Source organism: Parasteatoda tepidariorum, chromosome 2 (genome assembly GCF_043381705.1).
Source record: "Parasteatoda tepidariorum isolate YZ-2023 chromosome 2, CAS_Ptep_4.0, whole genome shotgun sequence".
Classification (NCBI taxonomy): domain Eukaryota; kingdom Metazoa; phylum Arthropoda; class Arachnida; order Araneae; family Theridiidae; genus Parasteatoda; species Parasteatoda tepidariorum.
In genome coordinates this window covers 97,797,516-97,820,351 of record NC_092205.1, presented here as the reverse complement: position 1 = coordinate 97,820,351, position 22,836 = coordinate 97,797,516, and the positions used below count along the sequence as shown (strand labels likewise).

Sequence of the window (22,836 nt, the reverse complement as noted above, 5' to 3'; positions counted from 1 at the left end):
ATTATTAAAAATTATTTTTTTCATGAAATTATCTTTGGGTAAATGAGTTTTATGACTGGGTGCAATTTTCTTTAAATTGCTTTATTAGTTTTGAAAATATGACTAAAAACGTAAAAAGTGAAATGAACATTAAGGGGTACGAACTTTGGATCGCTCTCCTGACCAAACTATGGGGACCATATTTCCTAGATTGCTGCTACCCCCTATATTTTAAAGGTTAAAAATCCAAATATGTAAAAAAAATATATGTTTATTCGGAGAAAGTACGTTTTTGTGTCTGATTTCGTAACTTAATTAATTAGAATATTTGAGGTCACCCCCAGGAACCATTAAGATTGACACTTAGTTCGTGAAAATCCGATCATTAGAACGAAAGTTATTCAGGGTGATATCTTTTTTTTTGCGGACTGTACATTACCACATGCGTTCTTAAGCTTAATTGTTAATAAGAAAATCCTCTTCGTCTGAGTTTTTCCCTTTGAAATGCAAACAAAAAGGGAAAGATATTTTACTGCTTTCTCTAAAAGTTAAGTTGCTGCAAAAATCAATTCAAGCTCATTTCCCCCCATAAAATGCGTTAAAGTTTGAAAAATTCTGAAATATTTTGGGAAATGGGAAAAGTCGATCTCAAAGAAAAGTTTGTTAAATAGAAAATTCACTTCGTTATTAGGAAGTTATTTTACGAAGAAATTTCCAAAATGTTATTGGTTCCATAGAAAAAAAAATCGCAATATATAGAAGTACGTTAGATAGAAGTCCGACTGTATTATTATACTAGTTTTAATCATTGGAAAACTTAAGAGAAAAAAAGGAACAGCTGAACATATTACTTAAATACAGGGTTTGTGATTTTTTTTTAAATTCAAATACACAGTAAGAACTTTGATTGATGACTAAAAACACTTTATAATGTTTAATGAAAATTAAATTTATATTAAAACTATATTATAAGAATATTTTAGAAGCTCTAACTACCTAAAACAATTTTTCTTTATAATACATAGCAACCATTTTGAAACAAATGCATGATTGAAATTTAAAGACTAAATGAAATAGAGAATTTAAAGAATTCTTTAACTATTAAAACAAAGTTTGAATTACCAAACCATAATTTTAATTTAAAATTGTGATTTCTTTTTTTTCCTTCTTGATTTTTAAAATGACAAAATAAATGTAACAGATTGTGTTTATAAATGTAGTCATTCATCAAAAAATAAATCAATATTTAATCTATATATTTTTATATCAAATTATTCATTTTTAATCCTATATCAAAATAGATAAGTTAAGCTAAAAAAAAAAATTTTTTTTTTAAATCTATATACTCATTGAAATTTTTTTTCACAAAATTTCTTTATAGGAAATCTGATACTATAAACATATTATGAGAAAAAAATACTTAAATGTTTACTTTAATCTGTACTTTCAATCTCAAGAATCAAAAGATTTTTAAAAATGTAATTTCAAATGTGTTGAAATTCAACACTTGCCAAGAAAGAAAGCAATTTCATTAGCTAAAATTAATTAATGCAGCAATGATAAATTTTAAAACTAAGAAAATAAATAATAAAAGTATCAATAATTTAAAACACTGTTTTTTAACTTTTTAAATCAATATATATATATTAAAAAATCAGTTGATTTAAATCAATGATATTTTTAAAAAAAATCATTTGATTTAAATCAACAAACCCTGCTTAAATATCGCTATAAGTTAATGATATAGTTTAGTACAGCTGAAATATCATCCTTAAATATCTCATAGCTTGAGTGGTCACAAATTTTAAAAGATGAAATTAAGAAACAAAATTTCCTGTATTTTCCTAATTTGTAAAGAAAAAATCAAAATTCCCTGTTATTTTAGGTGATTTTTAAACTCCCTGTATTTTCCAGGTTTTGTCTGGGGTGGGGCAACTCTATTTAATGATGATTAAAAATCAAGAAAAAAACATAACTAAGTTTTTAAATTGTAACTTTATTTAACGAATGAGTATACAATTACACTATAATTGCAGTTCTGGTTATTCTGCTCTTGCAAAACTGTAATCCATTCAACAATGTTACAATAATAATACCATCACAGCATGTCATTTTTTTTTCTTTTTATTTGTTAAAAGTAGTAACACTTACAAAACAAAAAATAGAGAGTTCAAGAATGTATTCTTTAACACATCTCTACTTGACAATACAAAATGCTCTCTGTCTGCATTAAAAAAAAAAATATTATGAAATATTTATATCTAAGAAAAGTTCAAACAAATATGCGTACATCATACGCAAGTGTTTTATGTTGATGTCTCATCAGTGAGAAACACTGATAAAAATAATAACTAAATATTAATAAACCAAATTAATTTAAATTGAAACATTAGACAACTAAAAATGCATCATTTAAACTGTTAAGATCTTTTTCTAGGAAAATGAAATAAGATAATTTAAAGGTTTAAAATAAATCTATCTCAGATTATCAATAAATTTTGAAAGGGTATTATTGAACTAGATTATTCAGGATATTATTTAACTTGAAAAAGATTTAAAACAGATTTAAAACATTAATTAATACGGTAGAATTTTTTATTCCAAAATTGTAATGTAATTTTTAAAAAAATATTTTTACTATACACTTCTTATTGTTAAAATTATTATTTTAAACTTAGAAAAAAAACTGATAAACAGAAAAGTCTGGATCTTTCAGTTTTTAAATGAAACTCTTAGATACAAAAGAAAATGCATATTTAAGGATTGTTTTATCTCTGTATCTAAGATAAATTAAATTCTAATTTAAATAATTTGCTTAACTTGAAACTTACAAAATAATAATTGAAATAGCATCCCTTTATTTCCTAACCAAAAGAGGATGCATCCACTTAATATTTTTATTTCAAAATGTTTATAAAAAAAAAATTAAAGCTTTTCTTGATATACACAAAAACTGGGTGTCATTAAATGATTGAGTTAATTAATCAATTAAAAAAAAACAAATAGTACAAAAATGGTTTTAAAAAAAAACTATCTTAGCAAATAAAAAAAAGGCATGTGAGCCAGCACATAATAACAAATACAGCTACTGAATAACAATGAAAATGTCATTTATCTTTAATGATCAAAGAAATGTTGGTTACTCCCAAATGGTCATCACAGCAGTAAAGGGGGGGAAAGAAAAGGGGGTAAAATGCACAGTACAAATCATGAAAAATACTAGATGAGGGTAAATTAACAATAAATTAATGAAGACAATAAATAAAGGATGAAAAGAGAACACAATTCCTCTAAAAGCTAATTTGCCCTGCGTGAGTGTGATACAATGTAGTTTTGAGATTTACAGGTGATGCTAACAGCTATATACAAAAACATGCTGGATGCAGCTACTGATTCTGATTCTTCAGCATTTCAAGATCCTGAAAACAAATTGAAAAACAAAATCAGTATGATATTGCAGAAAGAAAAATATATACTTAAATAATAAATCTATTCATTGAATTAAAATTTAAGAAGGCAAGCCTCTTTTGTATGAGAAAGTAAATTATTTCCACATGCAATTTAAATACCTAACAATTTTTCATTTTTTAAAAAATTTTATGAAACACGCAAATGCTGCTTGATTCAACGACATACTTTCAGAGATGGTACGGTAGCATTTTGGATCAGAAAAAAATTTATTTTGGAGTAAATAAATTTGGTTTTTGGAGCAGATTGAAGCAAATATTTTTTATATTTGGAACAGCACAGTGCTTTGAAAATAAAAAAAATGTTTGAGCATATAAGTTTACATTTAATAGAACGAATTATTAAATAAAAAGGGTGTGAAAAAATGCAACAAAAAATGACTTAAATAATTATGTAAGCAAAAAAAATTTACTTGATGAGTTTCCCGCAGAAATAAAAAATGTAAAATCGTTATAAGTCATTTTTATATAAGAAATACGCAAATTAAATAACGGGATGAAAGAAATATGTCAATATTAAAAAATAAATAAAACTCCTAATTTAAATAAAACTTTATAAATCAATGTAGGATTAATTTGAACTGTGTGTGAAGGAAATGTTGCCTCATTTGCTCTTTGGATAAAAAATTTCCACTCCACATACTTTTTGATACAGATTACACTTTATTTAAAAGAACAATTCAATTCAAGCTAATTTTCTCTCAAATCCACATAATTTTCTGATTGCTTTTTTTTTTTAGTTTTATATTGCTTTTTGGCCATTACCACAAACTTTTTTAAAATCAGATATATTTAATACAATGTTCTTAAGATACCCGAATTTCAAATTAAGTTTTTACTCTTTGATTTATGACAATTTCACTGTAAATCATTTGATTACCATTGCTTTTGGCAGTTATTTATCTATTTCTAAAAATTTTTTTTGGTTATTTCCAGTTTTTTACATTTAGAATTTTTACGACGCGTAAATTTTGTATTTGAGAAACCACTGTTTGACATTCATAACTGTTGTAGAACAGCCGACTCAATTTCGAATTTACGACAACTAATGTTCAACAACCCAATTCAGAAGACAAGGGAACTCCTGGATCAAATAGTGGGAGAAATTTGCCTCTGTAGAGAACTTTTTTGATGGAACTATCCCACATTTGAGTTACATGAAGAGGAAAACGGAATTTGTATTGACCAGCCATCGCTGGGATTCGAACCCGGTTTACCTCATTGGAAGGAGAATACTCTATCCCCCGAGCCATCACAGCTCGACTTAAACTATTAACTCTCAACATACTGCAGTACTGGCAATAGCACTATCTGTTGAGGAATAGGAGAAGTATTTTTGCCATCAGTGGATATTTTATCACCAAATTTTTTTATTTAAAATTTCTTCAACAAACACGGAGAAATTTGAGAATATACGGGTAAACAGGTCGTAAAATACAGGATTTTTTGTTAAAAAACAGGAGAGATGGCAAGTATGCTATACTTACTGAACGCAAATAATTTTTCAGCTCTTCACAAGCTTTTTCAGCATCATCATTGACTATCACAAAATCAAAATTTCCAGGTGCCTCTCCTGAAAATAAATAAAAAACATTCAATTTCAAATAATCAACATCAAAATTAAAAATTCATTTGCTAGTTAAAAAAGTCAATTTTTTTCTTTTAAAAAACAAGTAATTGACAGATGGAAAACAAGTGAAAAAAAAAAAGAGACTACTGTTCACAAATTTAGAAATAAAGGAGAAAATTTCTTTAAGAGCATCAGGAATATGAATACAAACCAAAAAGGTTAAAATACTAACAATTTATAATAGTAAAAATATTTTTGTTAAAATAATTAAAAAAGATTTTCCCCAGGGGTCTAATTTTTTTTAGAGGTACCTATTTTGTGAAAATGTAGACATAATAATTAAAAGTTACATTAAAAATCAACACCAAAATATGGTAAAATAAGAAATTCAAATATTGTCACTACAAATAAAAATCATTCATGACTGGTAAATTTTTATATATTTTTCCCCATACATCAAAGAATAATTTTGCTATTGTAAAATTTCGAGCTTAAAATTGCATCCAAATTTAAAAATTGTCCATAGTTAAATTTCAACTTGCATTTAACAGTACTAGAACTAAAAGTTATTTTCATTATGAGAGCATTTTCGACTAGGTCATACAGGAAAAAGTTTCAAAGGGAAAAAAATGTTCATAAAAAAAATAAAGATTTTTAGAATAAATTTACAGTAATATTAAAGACAATGTTCGAATTTTGACTTCCTGTAGAGTTAATAAAGAGAGAACCTTGTTGTTTCATTTTAAAAAACTCTCGAATTTATAGTTTTTTATGGGGATACAAAAACAAAATTTTAAGAGGCAGAGAATCTTACATCTTGCTTTCTGAAAAGTATTTTGTGAAACTACCGTTTTATCTTAAGTTGAATTTAAGAAAGTGCCGCTAAACGGTAGTAGATTTTCCCAGGACAGACCCCTGTTCTCATACTAATCTTGTTGTTATTACTATTTTTGTAAAATAATCAATGCAAGTTTATTTCGTAGATATTTTTAAACATAACATTTTGAATTTCATCTTTGATGATAGTACACTTACCATAAACAAGCTCTTCTTTAGCTCTGTTTAATCGCTTTCTGAGACTTTCCTCAGTTTCTGTATTTCTACCTCTTAATCTCTCTTCCTAAAATAAAACAATCATTTTAAATAACACCAGTGATTGGAAATTACAGGTTCCTAGAACTTGTAACTAAATGTGGGTCTATATTTAATATAGAGGCTTTTCAGATCATTCATTAACATTTTCAATGGGCATTTAAAATTAATAACTTTATTTCAAAGTGACATAAAAATGAAAAAGAACACATTAAAAAACTAAGCATAGCAAAAACTAAGCATTTAAATATTTTTTTTTCTAGTTTTCTTTGAACCCATCACAAATTGCTAATTAATCCTTCACAAATTCTTTACATTAACAAGTGTATGAACATTTAGTATGTTAGAAATTCAGTTTTTTATTTACATTCTAAAAAAGATTTTAGAGTTTTAATCCCTAAATTTTAATACTAATTTTAAAGAACATAAACAAGATAGTTACTACCATTTTGAAACCAAAGATAGCAAAACAATAAAAAATCATTAGACGATTTCGATCTTTGAAAATTCAATTAAGGAGAAAGTGAATTTTAAAAAAAAAATTTTTTTTAACTCTCACACAATGAAATTATTTGAAGTCAAAATTTGTTTAAACTTAAGAAAATCTGTCTTTAAAATTATGAAGAAAGAAAAAGGTATTATAAAAATTGTGCTTTTAACATTTTCCGGTTAAATTTGAATAACGCTTGAAGTAACAATGAATAGATTCTCAAAAGTATTCAACTAAATGAAATAGTTTAGTATAGCTGAAATATCAAGCTTTGAGTAATCACTTTTTTTTAAAAGACAAAAATAAGAAACAAAATTACCGGTATTTCCCCTGTTATTTTGGGTGATTTTATATGAAATTTTTTAAAAATTATTATTATGAATGCAAAATAAGTTTAAACTTACGAGGACTTCAAGGCTAGGAGGCTTGATGAAAATGAATCTGGGTTTCAGGCTGGTCTTCCTTATGTTTTTTACACCATTAATTTCAAGATCCAAAAAGCACAACTTCCCTTTATTCTGAATTCTGTTGATCTCACTTTTTCTAAAAAAGTTGAAATTTATTTATAGCAAATCATTACATAAACATTCATTTATTAATAATTTGAAAACAATTAGAAAATCATTAAATGTCTTTTGACATTCTGAATTGTTGTTAGCAACATTATCTATACATAGTCAAAAGTATAGGAGTGTGCAAGTAAGTTAACTGGTAATTATTAAACACTCAATAAAATGAAACAATTAATCCAATGTACTATTTTCATAGCAAATTAAAACTTTTTCAATCTAAAATTAAACAATGAACTACATTTCCCATATTAGGTTACATCATTAATTGCCCTAGAATTTCTCGAGTTTATTAAAATAGATATAAATATGAAAAGAAAAAAAAATCATCATAAGTGTGTATTTAAATTACTGCACATAATATTCAATAAAATGAAATGTATGAAATTTAAATCAAGGTATTAGTTATTTAAAAAATTATATATATATATAACCTAAATTTGCTCTTCTGTCTTCATATTTTGTAATCTGGCAATCTTATTACGAAAATATTTTAAATCATTCTTGAAAATTTCCATTCCATGTAAGTTCATTTGAATTCGCTACTAGCTTCATACATTTAGTTTTATGTTTTGTTCTGTGTTTTCTTTACATTTTATTTTGTTTTTTTTTTCACGTTAAATTTATTACTTAAAGTGTTCCATTCTATTTTGGCTTAAAAAACTATTTTGAGTGCTCCTCACACTATTGTATTGATATATTTTGCTTTGGCTATATTGATACAATATTAGAAAGCACTCCTTTTTTGCTGATATAATTGTGTGAGCTGATGGAGGATTTTTAAAATAATTTTTTTTCTTCATTATTCTGTAATTTTTCTATGTTTTCTCCACATTTTGAACTTTTATATACACACACATATACATATAGGCAAATTTCAAATGTAACTTACGAAGTTCCATAATAATTGCCCGAAAATTCTGTATATTCCAGAAAACCACCTCTGGCTATGGCATCTTCAATTTCGGATTTATCAACAAAATAATAATCTGTGAAGAAAAAAAATATTTATCAGCAACATTGCAATAGGTGTTTAATATGAACATTAAGCAATGAGATAACATTTAATTTAAAAATCTAAATAACTTACATTAAATAGTAAAAAAAAAATGTCATTATTTAAAATACAAATCTCTACCATAAACAATGAATATTTACAAATTAGGAAAAAAAATTGATTCAGTAGTAATTCAAAAATTAAAACTAAATTTCTAAATCAATTCGGCTCAAAATTATAAATTTTTTCTTTCATTTCTTTTTCTATAGAATTATTTATTTATTTTTTTTTTTTAGTAGTGAATTGTACCTTCCAATTTTTTACGATTTTGTAGCACATAAGCGAAATTGGTGCCAACATATAACGGAATGTTTTTTTAAGTGCTCATGTGTAAGAATATTCTAATATGGGCAATAATTCTTTTTTTTTTTTTGCATTTAAAAAAAAAGGGGATATTTTAAATACTGTGAAATTTGAGGCAATATAAGAATAACTGCCAAGAAAAAGATTGACAAACCAATTTTACGAGGAGACGTGATGCTCAGGATTTTGGGATAATTGAAAATTAGAAACAAAAATTTAATGAAATAAGATTTAATTACAATAAGAAAATGAAACTATTAAAATAAACATTTAGATAGAGAAGATGACTTAGATAGAAAAACTGACCATAGAAACCGGTATAATTGACACTATATGTAACTTTACAACAATTAATTAGAGAAGTATCCAAATTTAAAATTAATAAATTAAAATTAATAAACTCAAAAGTAATAAAATTAAAAAATAATAAACTCACGTTGACCATGCTTCTCTCCAGGTCTTGGTGATCTTGTAGTATCTGTAAAAGATAAATTAGATTATTCATCTATTATAAACCAATAGTTTTCAAAACTCATAAATTAAAAAGAATATTTATTAGTAAAGCAGATTGATTAAATTAAATTTTATAGCATTCTCAAATAATGGAAGATTATCTTTATGGTCAGCTAATATTGTATGATTTATTTCTTATTTAATTATTTATATGACTTAAATTGCTACAGTATCTTTTAAGATATTATTTATTTACAGTTAAGCTATTACTGAAAATGCTGTACTATTGCAGTTTATACAAAGCAAACATTATCTATTCTAGTTATTTACTTAGTAATATAATTTATTAATTGATAAATGTTTCATTTTAGTCATTATCTATTTTGATTTATTATTTCAAATTTTACTAACTTATTTTGTCTCTTTCTGAATTTGTAAATTAGTTAGATAATTAATGCTACTGATTATTCATGGTTAAATGAATCACGTGATAAAATGATAATTTAGATTTAAGCTATCTTTCATAAATGTGCAAAATTTATACCACACATTAAAAAATAATGACTTAACTTTCGAAATTATTTATTTGTGATTAAGTTATTATTTATTGGTTATTTACACCACACATATTGAAGAATTAGTAATAACAAAAAACAACGATATGAGGATTCATTTTAGTATGATCATTGATTATTAAATTTTGATGTCTCTTATCATTAGAATGCAGGATAACAAACATACATTTCTCTTGCAATTACGTGCAAGCAAGTCACTCACGTGAAATGCTAAATTCAATGCAGTCTTTGTATTCAGCCATCAACATTCCCAAAAGAGTAGACTTTCCACTGCCAGAAGGTCCGCAGATGACCACTGGTCGAGGAAGGGAGGAATCTGTTTCCTTTGTGTACCATTTCAGATTACCTGAAATAATAAGTGCAATTTTAGAATAATTATTGACACAAAATGCAAGATTGAAAATCTGAAATTGAACAGCGATTCGTTATTAAAAATTACTTCTCACTTGCCTCATAGCTGGATTGCCAAGCTTTGTCATCAATGTATCAACCATTTGTTTATTTGCACCTGGTACACTTAAAACCCATTTATTTCACAGAATTAAAATCTGTTCAAACGCATAATAAAACATAATTTTTCTCAGTACTTTTTAAAGAAACCATTAATATTTTTGCTTAGTACCTAGTTAAATAAAAAAGAACCAATATTTATACAGAGTTCTCCTTAGGATTAAAAAAGTGAAAGGGCGCTTCCTCTCAGAAAAAGGCACTTTGAGTTTTGAAAGTTCACATCTCACTTAACAATTCCCTGTACATATTATACACAATATATTAAAAGGAAACACAATTACTGTGCTCTTGTGAGCTATATTGGGCTAACTATATTTATTAGTTATGATTGCTGGAAAAACTTACAAGAAAAAAAAGGAACAGCTGAACATACTAAAATAATGCTATAGTAAATGAAATAGTTTAGTGTTTAGTATAGCTGAAATATCATCTTTAAATATCTCATAGATTGCGCTTTGAGTGTTCGCCATTTTTTAAAATGAAACAAAATTCCCTGTTATTTTAGGTGATTTTTAAATTTCCTGTTTTTTCTAGGTTTTCCCTATGGATGGCAACCCTGTAAATATATAATACTACATCCTAAGAACTGAATTTAATCCCCAACAATTTTTAAATTACCCTCTCATTCTATTTCATTTGTATATTTAAAATTCTCTCTCATTATCAAAAAGAAAAATTTGTAGTTTATAAAACTTGAAAGCTTCTTTCTATAATTTAAAACTAAAAATGATGAGAAAATGAACATTTTATTACATCATAATTATTTACAAATGCATTTTTTTAAAAATCAAAATCTATTAATATCCTCCCCACCCACCCAAAAAAAGAGATGCCTGTAAATATTTAATCAGTGGAGAATAGTCTTACCAAAGTAAATATTTGCAATTAGCAATCAGAATTAAACCTTATAAACACAGATAATTTTACCTAGGTGTAAGTAATTATTTTTTAAACAGTGAATTAATCTTTTTCAAATTGGAATATGAATAAAAGGCCCTGTTTTTAAGGGGATGACAATTTGTTTACATAAAAATGGCAAATTTTTTGGGATCAAAGGAGAAGTCGACCTACTGAAAACGCTTAGGGAGAACACTGATTTACATTTGTATTTCCATACCAGTACTTTCACTCCAACTTGAATCACTATAGCACCAAAAAGTTTTCATTACGAGAAATATATATATATTTTTAAGTATTTATATAAAGTGATGCCTCCTGGGTTGGCTATAAGTTATATCTGAGTTGACGACTATTTTAGTATCCTGCACACCTCTGTCATTTATTGCCAGAATTTGGCGATTTAGATATTTGATTAAACTACAACTATTTCATTGTGAAATATAAGTGTTTTAGTACAATTTACAGACAAATAGAAAAACTAAATATTTTCAACTAAAATGTCAGGGGTCGGTTCTAACTTTTTAATGAAAGGAATTGTGAAAAATCTTTTCATAATTTTATAAATAAGTGAAAATAAGACTGTTTTTGGGAAAAGGAACAACCAAAAAAAAATTCATTTTCTTCACCAAAAATAACAGACTTAAATTTCTCATAAAATGAATGTCCATTTATAATTTGAAATTTCAGTTTAAAGATTTCAAGGTGAAACACATTTACTTTTGGCACTGCAAATACCATTAAATTTCAGAATTCTTATCATACTAATTTTATATGCAATGTGAAATTTATAATTAGTATTCATATAAGGTTTTGGTTCAAATTATAGTTTCAGATTATTCCTTACCATAAAAAATATATGCATAAAATAGCACCATGAGTAAAATAAGACTAAATTTAAAATATATTAAAATAGTTTGATGAATGATGTGTTTATAGAAGAATTAGGTGATTTTTTTTACAAGAATTACTGCATTACTTTGACTTCAAATATTTAGTGCAGCAAATATCGATTTGAAAACAACAATTGTTCCATTTACTACCTTTTTTAAAATCAACAATTCCATTTTCGTAGGGATTTGTAATGAAGGAGTTTCCTGTATCCATGGGATATTTTGTAGAGAGAAGTTTTAAGGAAGTTGTAATATTTTTTTCGCAGTTTGATAAAAGGGAAATGAAGGATTTACGGGAAGAAACTAATTTCGTTAAAGTGTTTACAATCATATATTTTATAAAGTAAATTTAATAAAAACTCGATTTATTTCTTCGACGCAATTAAAATTATACAAAAGCATGCACAAATAAAAAAAGTGTAGTTATACGTCCGGTTGTTGACGTTCTAGATTTTTAGTTATGATAGTAGGAGTTAAGTTTTTATTCAATGACTGAGACAATAAATATTTTTTAATTTATTTTTTTGAAACGCTCTTCACTTTAATTTTTGCTCTCTTTTGTCTTACTTTAAGTTTTAAAATCATTCGATTATTAAATACTTATATTTATCCGTTTTTGTGAGCTATAAGCTTAAAAATGATCGTTAAAGTCAATTTAGTTAAATAGACAATACAAGGAATCATAACTTTAACTTCTACCTGAAATAACAGGTAACAGTTGGAAAAGTTATTAAATAAAACGTTCAAAGCAGTAAAACTGTAAGAAAAATAAATGAAAAAAAATCTCTGTCGTATACTCACGAAATCGAGGCAAAAACTTACGGTTATTCTTAGTTTTTAACGCAATTAATGTATAGAATCTCTATAAAAATGTTAAAAACAAGGGAAATTATTTTACTTACCAAAGAACCAATCACTATTCCTTGGATAACGACAATTCCATGGAAAATCGTGAAGATTAGCGCTATTGTGAACTGGGATCGCTTGCATAGTAGACGCCATCTTTTCGGATGTACCACGTTGAACCAAATGATCGTTTCGTAAGCAAACTCGTTTGTAAGTACGCTCTATTCCGAACGTCATTCTCCCCCGATATTTATTCTCGCAGGCAGCACTGATTACGCTTGACCACAAAGACCTAAGCACGCCGGCTTCACGTGGACAAACGATTTTTAAATTTATGATTCTTTTGGGGGCGGGGATTCCAAAAGTTCTCTCACGGTTGGGCATCCTTCAGAAGGATATAATTTCTCACCAACATTACACTTACAGTTTTTTATCTGATTGCGAGTCAGATAAAAAAAAGTAAGTAAACAAACAGTATCAGATCCTCCTTTTTTTCATTTGCTTGTCACGGGACTTGTCAATCGCATCCAGCGAGAGGCAGTGAAGGTCTAAGTCCCGCCAAGATAAGGTTTAGTCTGATTTGGGATCAAAAACTATTTATGGATGAAAAATAAACACAAACGATTTAATTACACATTTGACCCATTTTGTATCTTTTATTTAATCACTGGTGTTGACTGGTTGGGTTCAAATCGGTATCAAGTGGGGATCACCAAGTGGGGACAAAACCGGAATGGGGTGCGCATATGATCATTTAAAATTTTGCGCCCCTATTTTTGCTCTTTTTTTATTTTCCTAAATTTCAAGTTCAAATGTCAATATATTGTTTGGTATCATTCTGAGAAATATTATCAATATATTGATAATATATGTTGTGACTGGCTAAAAGTAAATAATTTTATACGTATGTTGCTTTTCCTGTAGTCAGACACACATCAATGTACGTTGCAAACTGACAATATCGAATGTTAGTATTTACAAAGGAAAAAAGAAATTAAATTACATTTTCTCATAAATTCAGTTAATTATTTTTTTAATAAATACTATTATATTTTTTTATTACTTAAAATATTTAAAAACAAAACTTTTACCCCATAAAGATCAATGAGTTAAAATCAAGTCTATGAACTGGATTATTAAAAAAGTTCTCAGTCAATAGATTGTTTATAACTTGAAAGTTAAAAATATTTGGAGCGGCCTACCGAGTCTTCGTCTTTACGGAGCTCGCATTTTTGAGTTTTAGATATTTCAACAAATCCTTTTTACTACACACATTGTCTAGTATCAGCTCAACTTTCTCTTTTAATAAAATGTTTTGACGCAATATTAGAAAAATAACCTTAATATGATTTCATAGGAATTATTCAATACTTTTTTAAAACTGTCTTTAAATTATGCAAATCTAAAACTTCGTCTAAAAAACTGCATTTTTTAAAAAATTCATTTTATATACATAAAAAAAATAATAATAATAAAAACAATCATGTATGTAAGTAGAGGCAAATTTGCCTAGTTGCCAGTTTTAGATTTATGAACTTCTATTAGAGATGATTCAGAAAAAATCATAAACTGAGCCACTTTATTGCTTAACCCTTCTTACAAGTGCCGTTTTAGAACCCATTTCGCCACTAATCGTAACTGAAAATCGTAACTTATTGCAAAAAGTTTCTTAAACTATGACTGATGTTTAGTGTCTTCTAATTAATGGATATTTTTTTTATCAGTTTTATCAATATTTCCCTATAGGAGTGTAACTTTGAGATATTATAAAGATATCTGATAATATCTATATCTTCCAAAATTGAAATTGCCCCACACAAATGAAATACATATTGATTTGCTTTGAATCAACATTTTTTAATAGGTTGTGCAAATTGGAACACATATGCAACTAACTACAATTATAAGAATCGTTTTTCCAAAAATAATTGCATGCAATAAAAATAAATAGATTAAAAAAGAAAAACAGGAACTTTTAAAATTATTTAATATTTTTTATGTGCTCTGTACAAAATCATTTTTTGATTCAGATGATGGCCTTTGATTAATTGGCTTTATAATAAATAATAAAATAACATAAGCGGAAGAATACACCGGAAGTTTTCTAATTTTTTTCCAGTTTTAAGAAGCTTGTTATTGTTTACATTTAGTCAACCATATACATTTTATTTTATTTCATCACTGAATAGCCTAAACATAGAAGATTGGCAACTATATTATTTTCCTCTACTGTGTAATTTTGAACGCAACGCTCAAGGCACCCTTGAAAAAAAGGGGACAAACTCACTTTCTTTGGGGAACTATTTAAATGTAACTAACTTACATCTGCGTTACACTGAGCAGAAAACAGCTGGAATCTTCCACAGTTTCTTCGATGGTACGGAGACCCATGATCTGGATATTTTTGGCATGCATTGAATTTGATGCAGTACAGTATCCCCTGAGCCTTCCAATGTAAATCTTTGCTTAGAAACACTTGTTTATTTATTAGCTTTTCTTTAATTACAATTTTTGTTCACGTTTTTGGCGACCCATTTAGAAAAACTTTTACTACCTAAGTTTTGATCGTGATCCATAGTGTTCCTATGATGAGGCCGTGTTATCTCGGGCTCGTATATACTGAAATTCATTATTATTCGAAAACTTTAGCATTTTTCTGAGTGGTCACTTTACAAAACATGAGGCCATTTTTTATTCAAAAATTAAAAATTCTGAATTATTTAAAACATTATAGATATTAAGTCAAGCATTACTTGTGAAGCATTTCACAAAATGTCATGAGCAATACTGCGCTCATTTCTAAGATAAAAAATTTTCCCGACCTCTGAACACAAGTTTAATGTAAAATTTAGGTATTTTATATGACATTTTTCACAAATGAAACTTAGTGATTGAGTTTTTGGACCAATAAATTACATAAAATTTATATTTATTAAGAAACGTAACATTTTTGGAGGCAAAATAAATCTGAAATAATTGTAATCATAATGATAATAACTTCGAAATATTATCGGTCATAGATTTAAAGAAAAAGTACTATGTAATTAACTTGAAATACACTTTTGATAAACAAACAGTCTCTCTGAAATTTAAAAGTAGCTTAAAATAACCAGAACGTCTTGGGGATGGTAACTGCGTTACCGGGTGTAGTGAACATAATGAGAATTTGCGCGTTTTTGAGCATAGAGTCTGCATTTTCGGGGAAAAAAATTGAAGTTCAAGTAGCGATTCACGAATAAATTATTATTACTTAATCGCCCTGAGGCGGTGAGAGTTAATTTTGGCATATACCAATCTGCGTACTCGCGTTTAAAATCATTTTTAATTTATATAATTAAGTTTTGCTTCAGTTCATTAAGGAAAAGGGAAGTAGAACTAAGGGGAAAAAAACGTAATTTTATGGAGTTTTCTTTTTTTGAGGAAAAATTCGAAAGCAAAACAATGATTAGTCAAGGGAGTATTTTTTTAAAAATAAACTAATATCTAAAATAAGTTGTTACTCTTATTTATTTATTTTTATCTTCATGGGTAATTGTTTCCACATCGTACTATTTTCTTTCACGTTTTTCAACTGCACCCGATATCGTAGCCTGTATTTGGTAGTGACTACTACAACTCATTGAAATATACTCTCTGGAAATTTCGCAAGGGGGGAGAGAATGACAGATATGCCCTCTGACGGTTGCCAGGTTTTCCTTTCTTATCAATAACATATTTCAAAATTTTCATTACGTGTATTTTGTGATCACTTTAGATTTAGAACGATAACGATTGCATCACCTGCCTCTCGCAAGATGGCGCAACACTCATCCTTGATGTACTTTCATTTTATCGTTCTCATTTAAGAGAGATTAAAAATAACTTTACTGAACTCTTATTTTTAAAGTTTTGATTTAAAGTATTTTCAAAAGTTTGGTTAAAATTAAATTATTCTTAAGATTTTTTATTTTATTTGGAAACTCTTTTGATGGACTTATATTATCCAACCATGGTGAAGCAACATATCCAATTCTCAGGGCTCTATCCATACGTAAGCCACGAAATTTGATCACGGTAAGACGACGTGAAAATCACCTGAGCTGGTTACTCCTATCTCCTAACTTCCACAACCGACGAAAGAACTTTCAGCCATGACAGATTTATCGTGCTGCGTATAGATGGTGTTTTCAATACATTAAACAAAAACAAAATCCGAGATTCACGACTTCCGGTTAGACAGTTTACAGCTGCTTACGACAGCTTATTGTGTGAGGCGATATTTTCAAACGGATTACTTTTTTTTCAATAAAAATAAATAAATAATATAGTTTTCAGTCTCAAATTTTCTACATCTCATAAGATATAAACAATATTGAGTAATTCTGATGAGTTTAAAGTGAAAATTTGTTTTTGTCATTTAGAGTTGCATTGTTAAAACAGGCGACATGGTTGTGTTATTTAAAAAAATAGAGTAGCGAAACAAAGTTTATTTTGTGAATTATCATTTAAATTAGTATATTTTTAAAGAGGTTCTGGGTTCGATCCCCACAGGTTGAAGACTCCCCCCGTGTAGTTAATGGTGACTGGTGCATGTTACATCTGTAGAGTCACAAAGTCCTCCATGTTCCCTCCAGCAAATCATACCTCTGGTGGTACTGATCCAGGAGTTTCCTTGTCTTCTGAATTGGGTTCAAAATTACAAGGCTACGTTGTTGAACATGAGTAGTTGTAAACCCAAGATTGGGTCAGCTGTTCAACGACGGTTATAAAATAAAACAAAAGGTAATAAGTGTGTTAGAATGTTTTTTATTTTAATTTTAATACTTGTCTTTATTACCTTGAGGCGTAACAACCATTACGATTACTAAACATCAATTCACTAGTATATAAGACTTGCCAAAACCAATTCAATTTTGGGGGTACATTTTGATAGATGAAGGTTGACATTGTCGCTAACCGTCTCGCCACATTGGTGACGTGATACTCGAAAGTAAGAGCCACTTCGATGGATGATCCACATTTGTCTTGCTATTTGTGACATTATATCCTTCTCGCTCTGTTGCTTATCAGTCTCATTTACACTGCAACGAGATCCTACATTGACTCGACTGCTAATAGCAACACAAGAGACACCACACACACACAACCGTGAACTCAATACATCTCTCACGACGAGCATTCAAAACTCGGTGAACTTCATACAGCTCTCACCACAAGCGCTCAAAATCCAGTGAACTTAATACAGTTCTCACGATCTTTCGCAAGTACGGCAACTATTGATATCGGGTCATCGAATTCCATCCCTGATAAAATTCTGGATGTTGTTGTTGTTGTTGTTAATTTACGTCGCACTAGAGCTGCACAATGGGCTATTGGCGACGGTCTGGGAAACATCCCGGAGGATGATCCGAAGACATGCCATCACAATTTCCGCTTCGGTAGCTTCGGTAGCCCGCCGACCTGTACGCGAAGTCGAGCACTTTACGGTAGCACAGTTTAACGAGGACCCATACCGCACACCCTCGGTCCCTACGCAGACGTCACCCACCCGCACACTGACCGTAGCCAGTGATGCTTGATTTCGGTGAACTGCTGGGAACCGTGTCTTAACGATCAGTCCACTGCGGGACGATAAAATTCTGGAAGGGGCGCAATCTGGAGTAACTACCACTACGATTATTAAACATCAATTGACTATTATATAATACATGCTAACACGATTCAATCTTGGGGTACATTTTGATAGATGAAGGTTGAGAATAGTCGAAAGCTCCTTTCATACAGCCTCTCAAACGACATGTTTACTACCCTTTCACCATTATTTATGTTTATTATAACTACGTATTTACTGCCTTTTTATTATTTACTATAGTCACTGTTAGCCAAATGGTCTCAAAATACACCGGATGCAGTAACTCGAAAATATGGGTGCTGAAGAACTCTCCCTCGGCTGCTTACTTCTGCCGGTTCTCCAACAGCGACGCCATTATCGACTGCCACCGGTGTCTAAAAAGTGTAGAATGATCAAATATTTTTTTATTTCCTATGAGTTGCACAATCAGTCTTCCCGATGACCAGACCTAGTGCCTTCTCCAGAAGTGGTATCTACTCTTTTAGGATCACCACAATGGGTGAGATACCGTTGGCCATGTTAATTTGGACGTCTAGTTTCTGCCACACTAGATGGCAGCACCGAGACTCTATTTGGATGCTAAAGTGCACTAGGAATTTAATTTTGCCGGAACTGCCAAGAGCCAATAAGGCACTCCAGGGATCTTTTACATGCCGCATAATCATACGACATGGCCACTAAGGATTTTCTGTATTCCGAAAATTCGGTATCTGGGCCAGTATCGGACCCGCAGACTTGGGCTCAGAAGGCCGACGACAAACCAACTGCGCCACCCAGCCACTAATGGTCAAATATATGTATCTATAAATAATCATAGGCTCAAAAATCTAAAAATACTTTCGTGTAAAATATTCAAAAGATACGTTCAATGAAACCAAATTCGACCTCGACCCACACTTGATTTCGGGGGTCAAGTAGGGTGTCCCTAAATCGATTTTTTAAGGTATCAAACATGATTATTTTTTCCAGATATCTCCTTTTTAAACTTTTTGCCACATCATTTTACTGCCCCTTCTGCGAACCTATAATGAAAAAATCTATAGGTGTTTTTTAGTGCAATTATCTTGCAATAAAAGAGTAAGCGTTTCAATAAAAGATGTTAAGTGCAGTCCTCTTACGGTTGGAATCTGAGGATCAAATAGGGTACCTTTTGAAAACATTTCATACCTTTTTGGAAACTTTCATCGAAATATTTGACCACCTTTATACTTTTTCAGCACACTGGTTGAGGTAAACGTTAAAATGTTCTATATTTATTACTGTCATTCGTAGGTTAACAGTCATTCATTGGTCAGCAGGTTGAGTTTTGTTCATCAAATACCCTTTTTTTTCAGGAAAAAAAAAAGACTGTGGTCTCTTTTTCTTTTTTCAAAGGAAAAAAAAATATTTGAAACGAAATTGCTTATTGCATTGATTACAGCGCTCACTGTAAATCAAAATGTTAAGAGTTACAAGTCAAAATGGGGTATTTTTTCTCTCCGGAGAAATCATATTTGCAATATACAATATAATAATCTACATCTGCTAATAGGTCGAATTTGGCGTCATTGAATCCACCTTTCGAAATTGTTTCCTACATGTATACTTTTAGTTTCGTGACCCGATACATATATTTATATATGCATCGGGTCAAGAAACTAAACGCATATATATCTATTTTCTTATAACAGTCGTTGAACAGCAGGCCCAATTTTTTTTTTTTTTTTTNTACGACTACTAATGTTCAACTCCGTAGCCTTGTCATTTTGAATTCAATCCCGAAGACAAGGGAACTCCTGGATCAAGTATTGGGAGAAATTTGCCTTCGTGGAGGATTTTTTGATGAAACTAACCCGCATTTGCGTTACATGGAGAGGAAAACCACAAAGACGTTCCTGGGTTTGCCTAACGGCAAGGGGACTTTAACCCATGATCCGTCGTCTACCACTGAGGATAGTTCACTTCAGCACTGTGGTCGGTGGAAGCCGGATGCGGAATTCGTATCGATTGGGATTCGAACCCGGTTCGCCTCATTGGAAGACGAACGCTCTATCCTCAGAGCCATCGCTGCTCATATATATCTATTTTATTTTATTTTATAACCGTCGTTGAACAGCCGACCCAATTTCATGGGTTTACGACTACTAATGTTCAACTCCGTAGCCTTGTAATTTTGAACCAATCCAGAAGACAAGGAAACTCCTGTATCAGTACCCCCAGATTTGTTGTGGGAACATGGAGGACTTTGAGACTCGACAGATTTAACGTGCATCAGTCACCATTTACTACACGGGGAGTCTTCGGCCGGCGAGGATCGAACCCACGACCTCTTGGATATGGGCCCAGCGCCCTACCGACCAGGCTATACCGGCCCTCATATATATCTATTTGACCATTTCCATGTTTTATTTCAAGTGTCCCTAAAATGACTGAATGATTTAAAAGATCTATCAATTTACGTTGCGACTTTATCACGCTAATGTTAAAGATGACATTGAATTGAAGATTTGAATGCATGTCAAGATGCTTCAAAACAAGCAAAAGTATCAAAGTTAAATATTTGGTAGAAATAGATCTTTTGAAGTGAAATTATACAAAATGTATTGAGTGATATAACCTTTTAAGCCACTTATTTTTTCTTATAAAAGCGGGGGTCAAAATGCATATGCAAAAATAGTAAAATTATTAAAATTCCTTGAGTGGCTATAATTTGCATAAAATTTTTTGACAAGCACCATTATTGCTTTTTTTCCCCAAAGATTCCTGAAACCCTTTTTTTTTTTAAATTTTTGTTAACAATAATTATTGTTTATTTATGTAAATTCGAAGGTTGTGTCTTCTGCTTTCTCTTCTAATCGATTTCAGCCATTTCTTTTCCTCATGATTTGGTATTAAAAAAGTAATGGTTACGTCCCTGAAATTTATCAAAACGGTTCCGGCTTTTTTTGAAGGACTTGCTCTCGCGTAATTTTGAATTGATTCCGCGCGAATGATGAGATAAAGAACATTGAACAACACTTTCGATAAAAGTCTGGTTGATTGTCTGTCGGCATTTTTCAGTTCCGATAATTGTTACACTTTGAAGCAATAGGCACTTTTAGAACATTATGGTTGACATAACAGAGTAAATAATAGTCGGCGCTTTTTCTCTTACTTGCAAATGGAAGACACTTAAACATTATATCTTATCTTGGATAAATACTATTGTTCGAAGATTCACACATACTTAAAGTACTAGGAATATCAAAGTCAGCGATAAAGAATTTAATTTTTAAAAAAAAAATCATGTCGTAAATAAATTCTAAAAATGAGACGCATATTAGTACAGAGTAGAATTGTTTATTCAGCTAAACATTTCCATTTATAAATCATGATAACTACTAAAGCAAGTTGTTGACTCGTATCGTAATTTTAGCACTGATTCATGTCAGTTATTTCAATGCGCAATAAAATAAATTGTTTCATTATATTGTTCCAATTGATTAGAAGTTGTGGTACTGTATATGAACTGATTCAAGCTAGTTGTGATTTGAATTAAGTGAGTTGCGTTTGCTTCGATTCATAATTCAGTAATGACTTTGGCACTTATTCAAACCGGGTTTCACTTTTAGACTGATAAGAAGATCTGCATATGAACTGGTTCAAAATAGTTCAATATTCTAGAGGGTGGAAGCAACTTTCAACAGGGTGTCCTGTAGTGTGATATATATTGTCGCACTTCTATTTAATGTACTTCCATTTTGTGAATTTCTCTATTTTGCGATTTTTTTTTTAGAGGAACCAAGAACATTTTAGAAATTTCTTCGTAAAATAACTTCCAAATAGTAAAGTGAATTTTCTATTGAAAGAACTTTTTTTGAGATCCACTTTCCTTATTTCCCAAAATATTTCAGAACATTTCAAACTTTTTAACGCTTTGTATGGGGGAAATGGCTTTGACTTGTTTTTCGTAGCCCTTTAACTTTTAGAGAAAGCAGTAAAATCCCTTTCCCTTTTGTTTACATTTCAAACGAAAAACTCAGTTCTAATTAACTGATTTTATTTGTAGCAGTTAAACTAAAGAACGCATGTGGTAATGTATGTTTACAGTTACTTTTATAACTAATGCAACTATAATTTAATACATAAATTAAGCTTTTTTTTTAGCTGAAAATGTATGCAGGCATGATAGTGTCACACTGAATAATGTTTTGTTCTATTCTTGCTTTTTATACAGATTTCTTTTATCGTTAAGATTTATAAAATAGATAGTAGATACTAGTTTACAAGATAAAGGTGTATCAATTGCTATTTTAATTATATCTAGGGTTTAGGAATTTGAAACCTGTTTTATGTTGTTGAATTATTTCCAGAAGTTGGTTTTCTTTTTAACGAATTTTCCAAATAACGAAATTTATTATCGGGATTTAGCGACTTCGTTAAATAGAGGTCCGGCATTATATCTATCTATCTATCTATCTATCTATCTACCTATCTATCTATCTATCTATCTATCTATCTATCTATCTATCTATGGTTCTATCTATCTATCTATCTATCTATCTA

The 22,836-nt window shown here is 29.6% G+C and overlaps 1 protein-coding gene across 4 annotated transcripts in view; it reads right to left on the bottom strand.

Moving 5' to 3' along the window:
• Positions 1-1,955: 1,955 nt before the first annotated feature.
• The window catches only part of LOC107449752 (guanylate kinase), a 39,831-nt gene continuing 18,950 nt past the window's right edge, over positions 1,956-22,836 (bottom strand). For 2 of the 4 annotated variants that reach the window (XM_016065392.4, XM_016065391.4), the window contains exons 2-8: positions 9,758-9,901; positions 8,964-9,005; positions 8,060-8,156; positions 7,003-7,141; positions 6,052-6,136; positions 4,934-5,019; positions 1,956-3,398 (exon numbers count right to left, since the gene is read on the bottom strand). In XM_016065392.4, the coding sequence (XP_015920878.1) occupies positions 3,366-3,398; positions 4,934-5,019; positions 6,052-6,136; positions 7,003-7,141; positions 8,060-8,156; positions 8,964-9,005; positions 9,758-9,901 (626 nt within the window). In that variant the 3' untranslated portion in view covers positions 1,956-3,365. Of the gene's footprint in view, positions 3,399-4,933; positions 5,020-6,051; positions 6,137-7,002; positions 7,142-8,059; positions 8,157-8,963; positions 9,006-9,757; positions 9,902-12,005; positions 12,428-12,757; positions 13,094-22,836 lie in introns of those variants that run through there. The other 2 variants (XM_016065389.4, XM_016065390.4) reach the window with 2 other exon arrangements.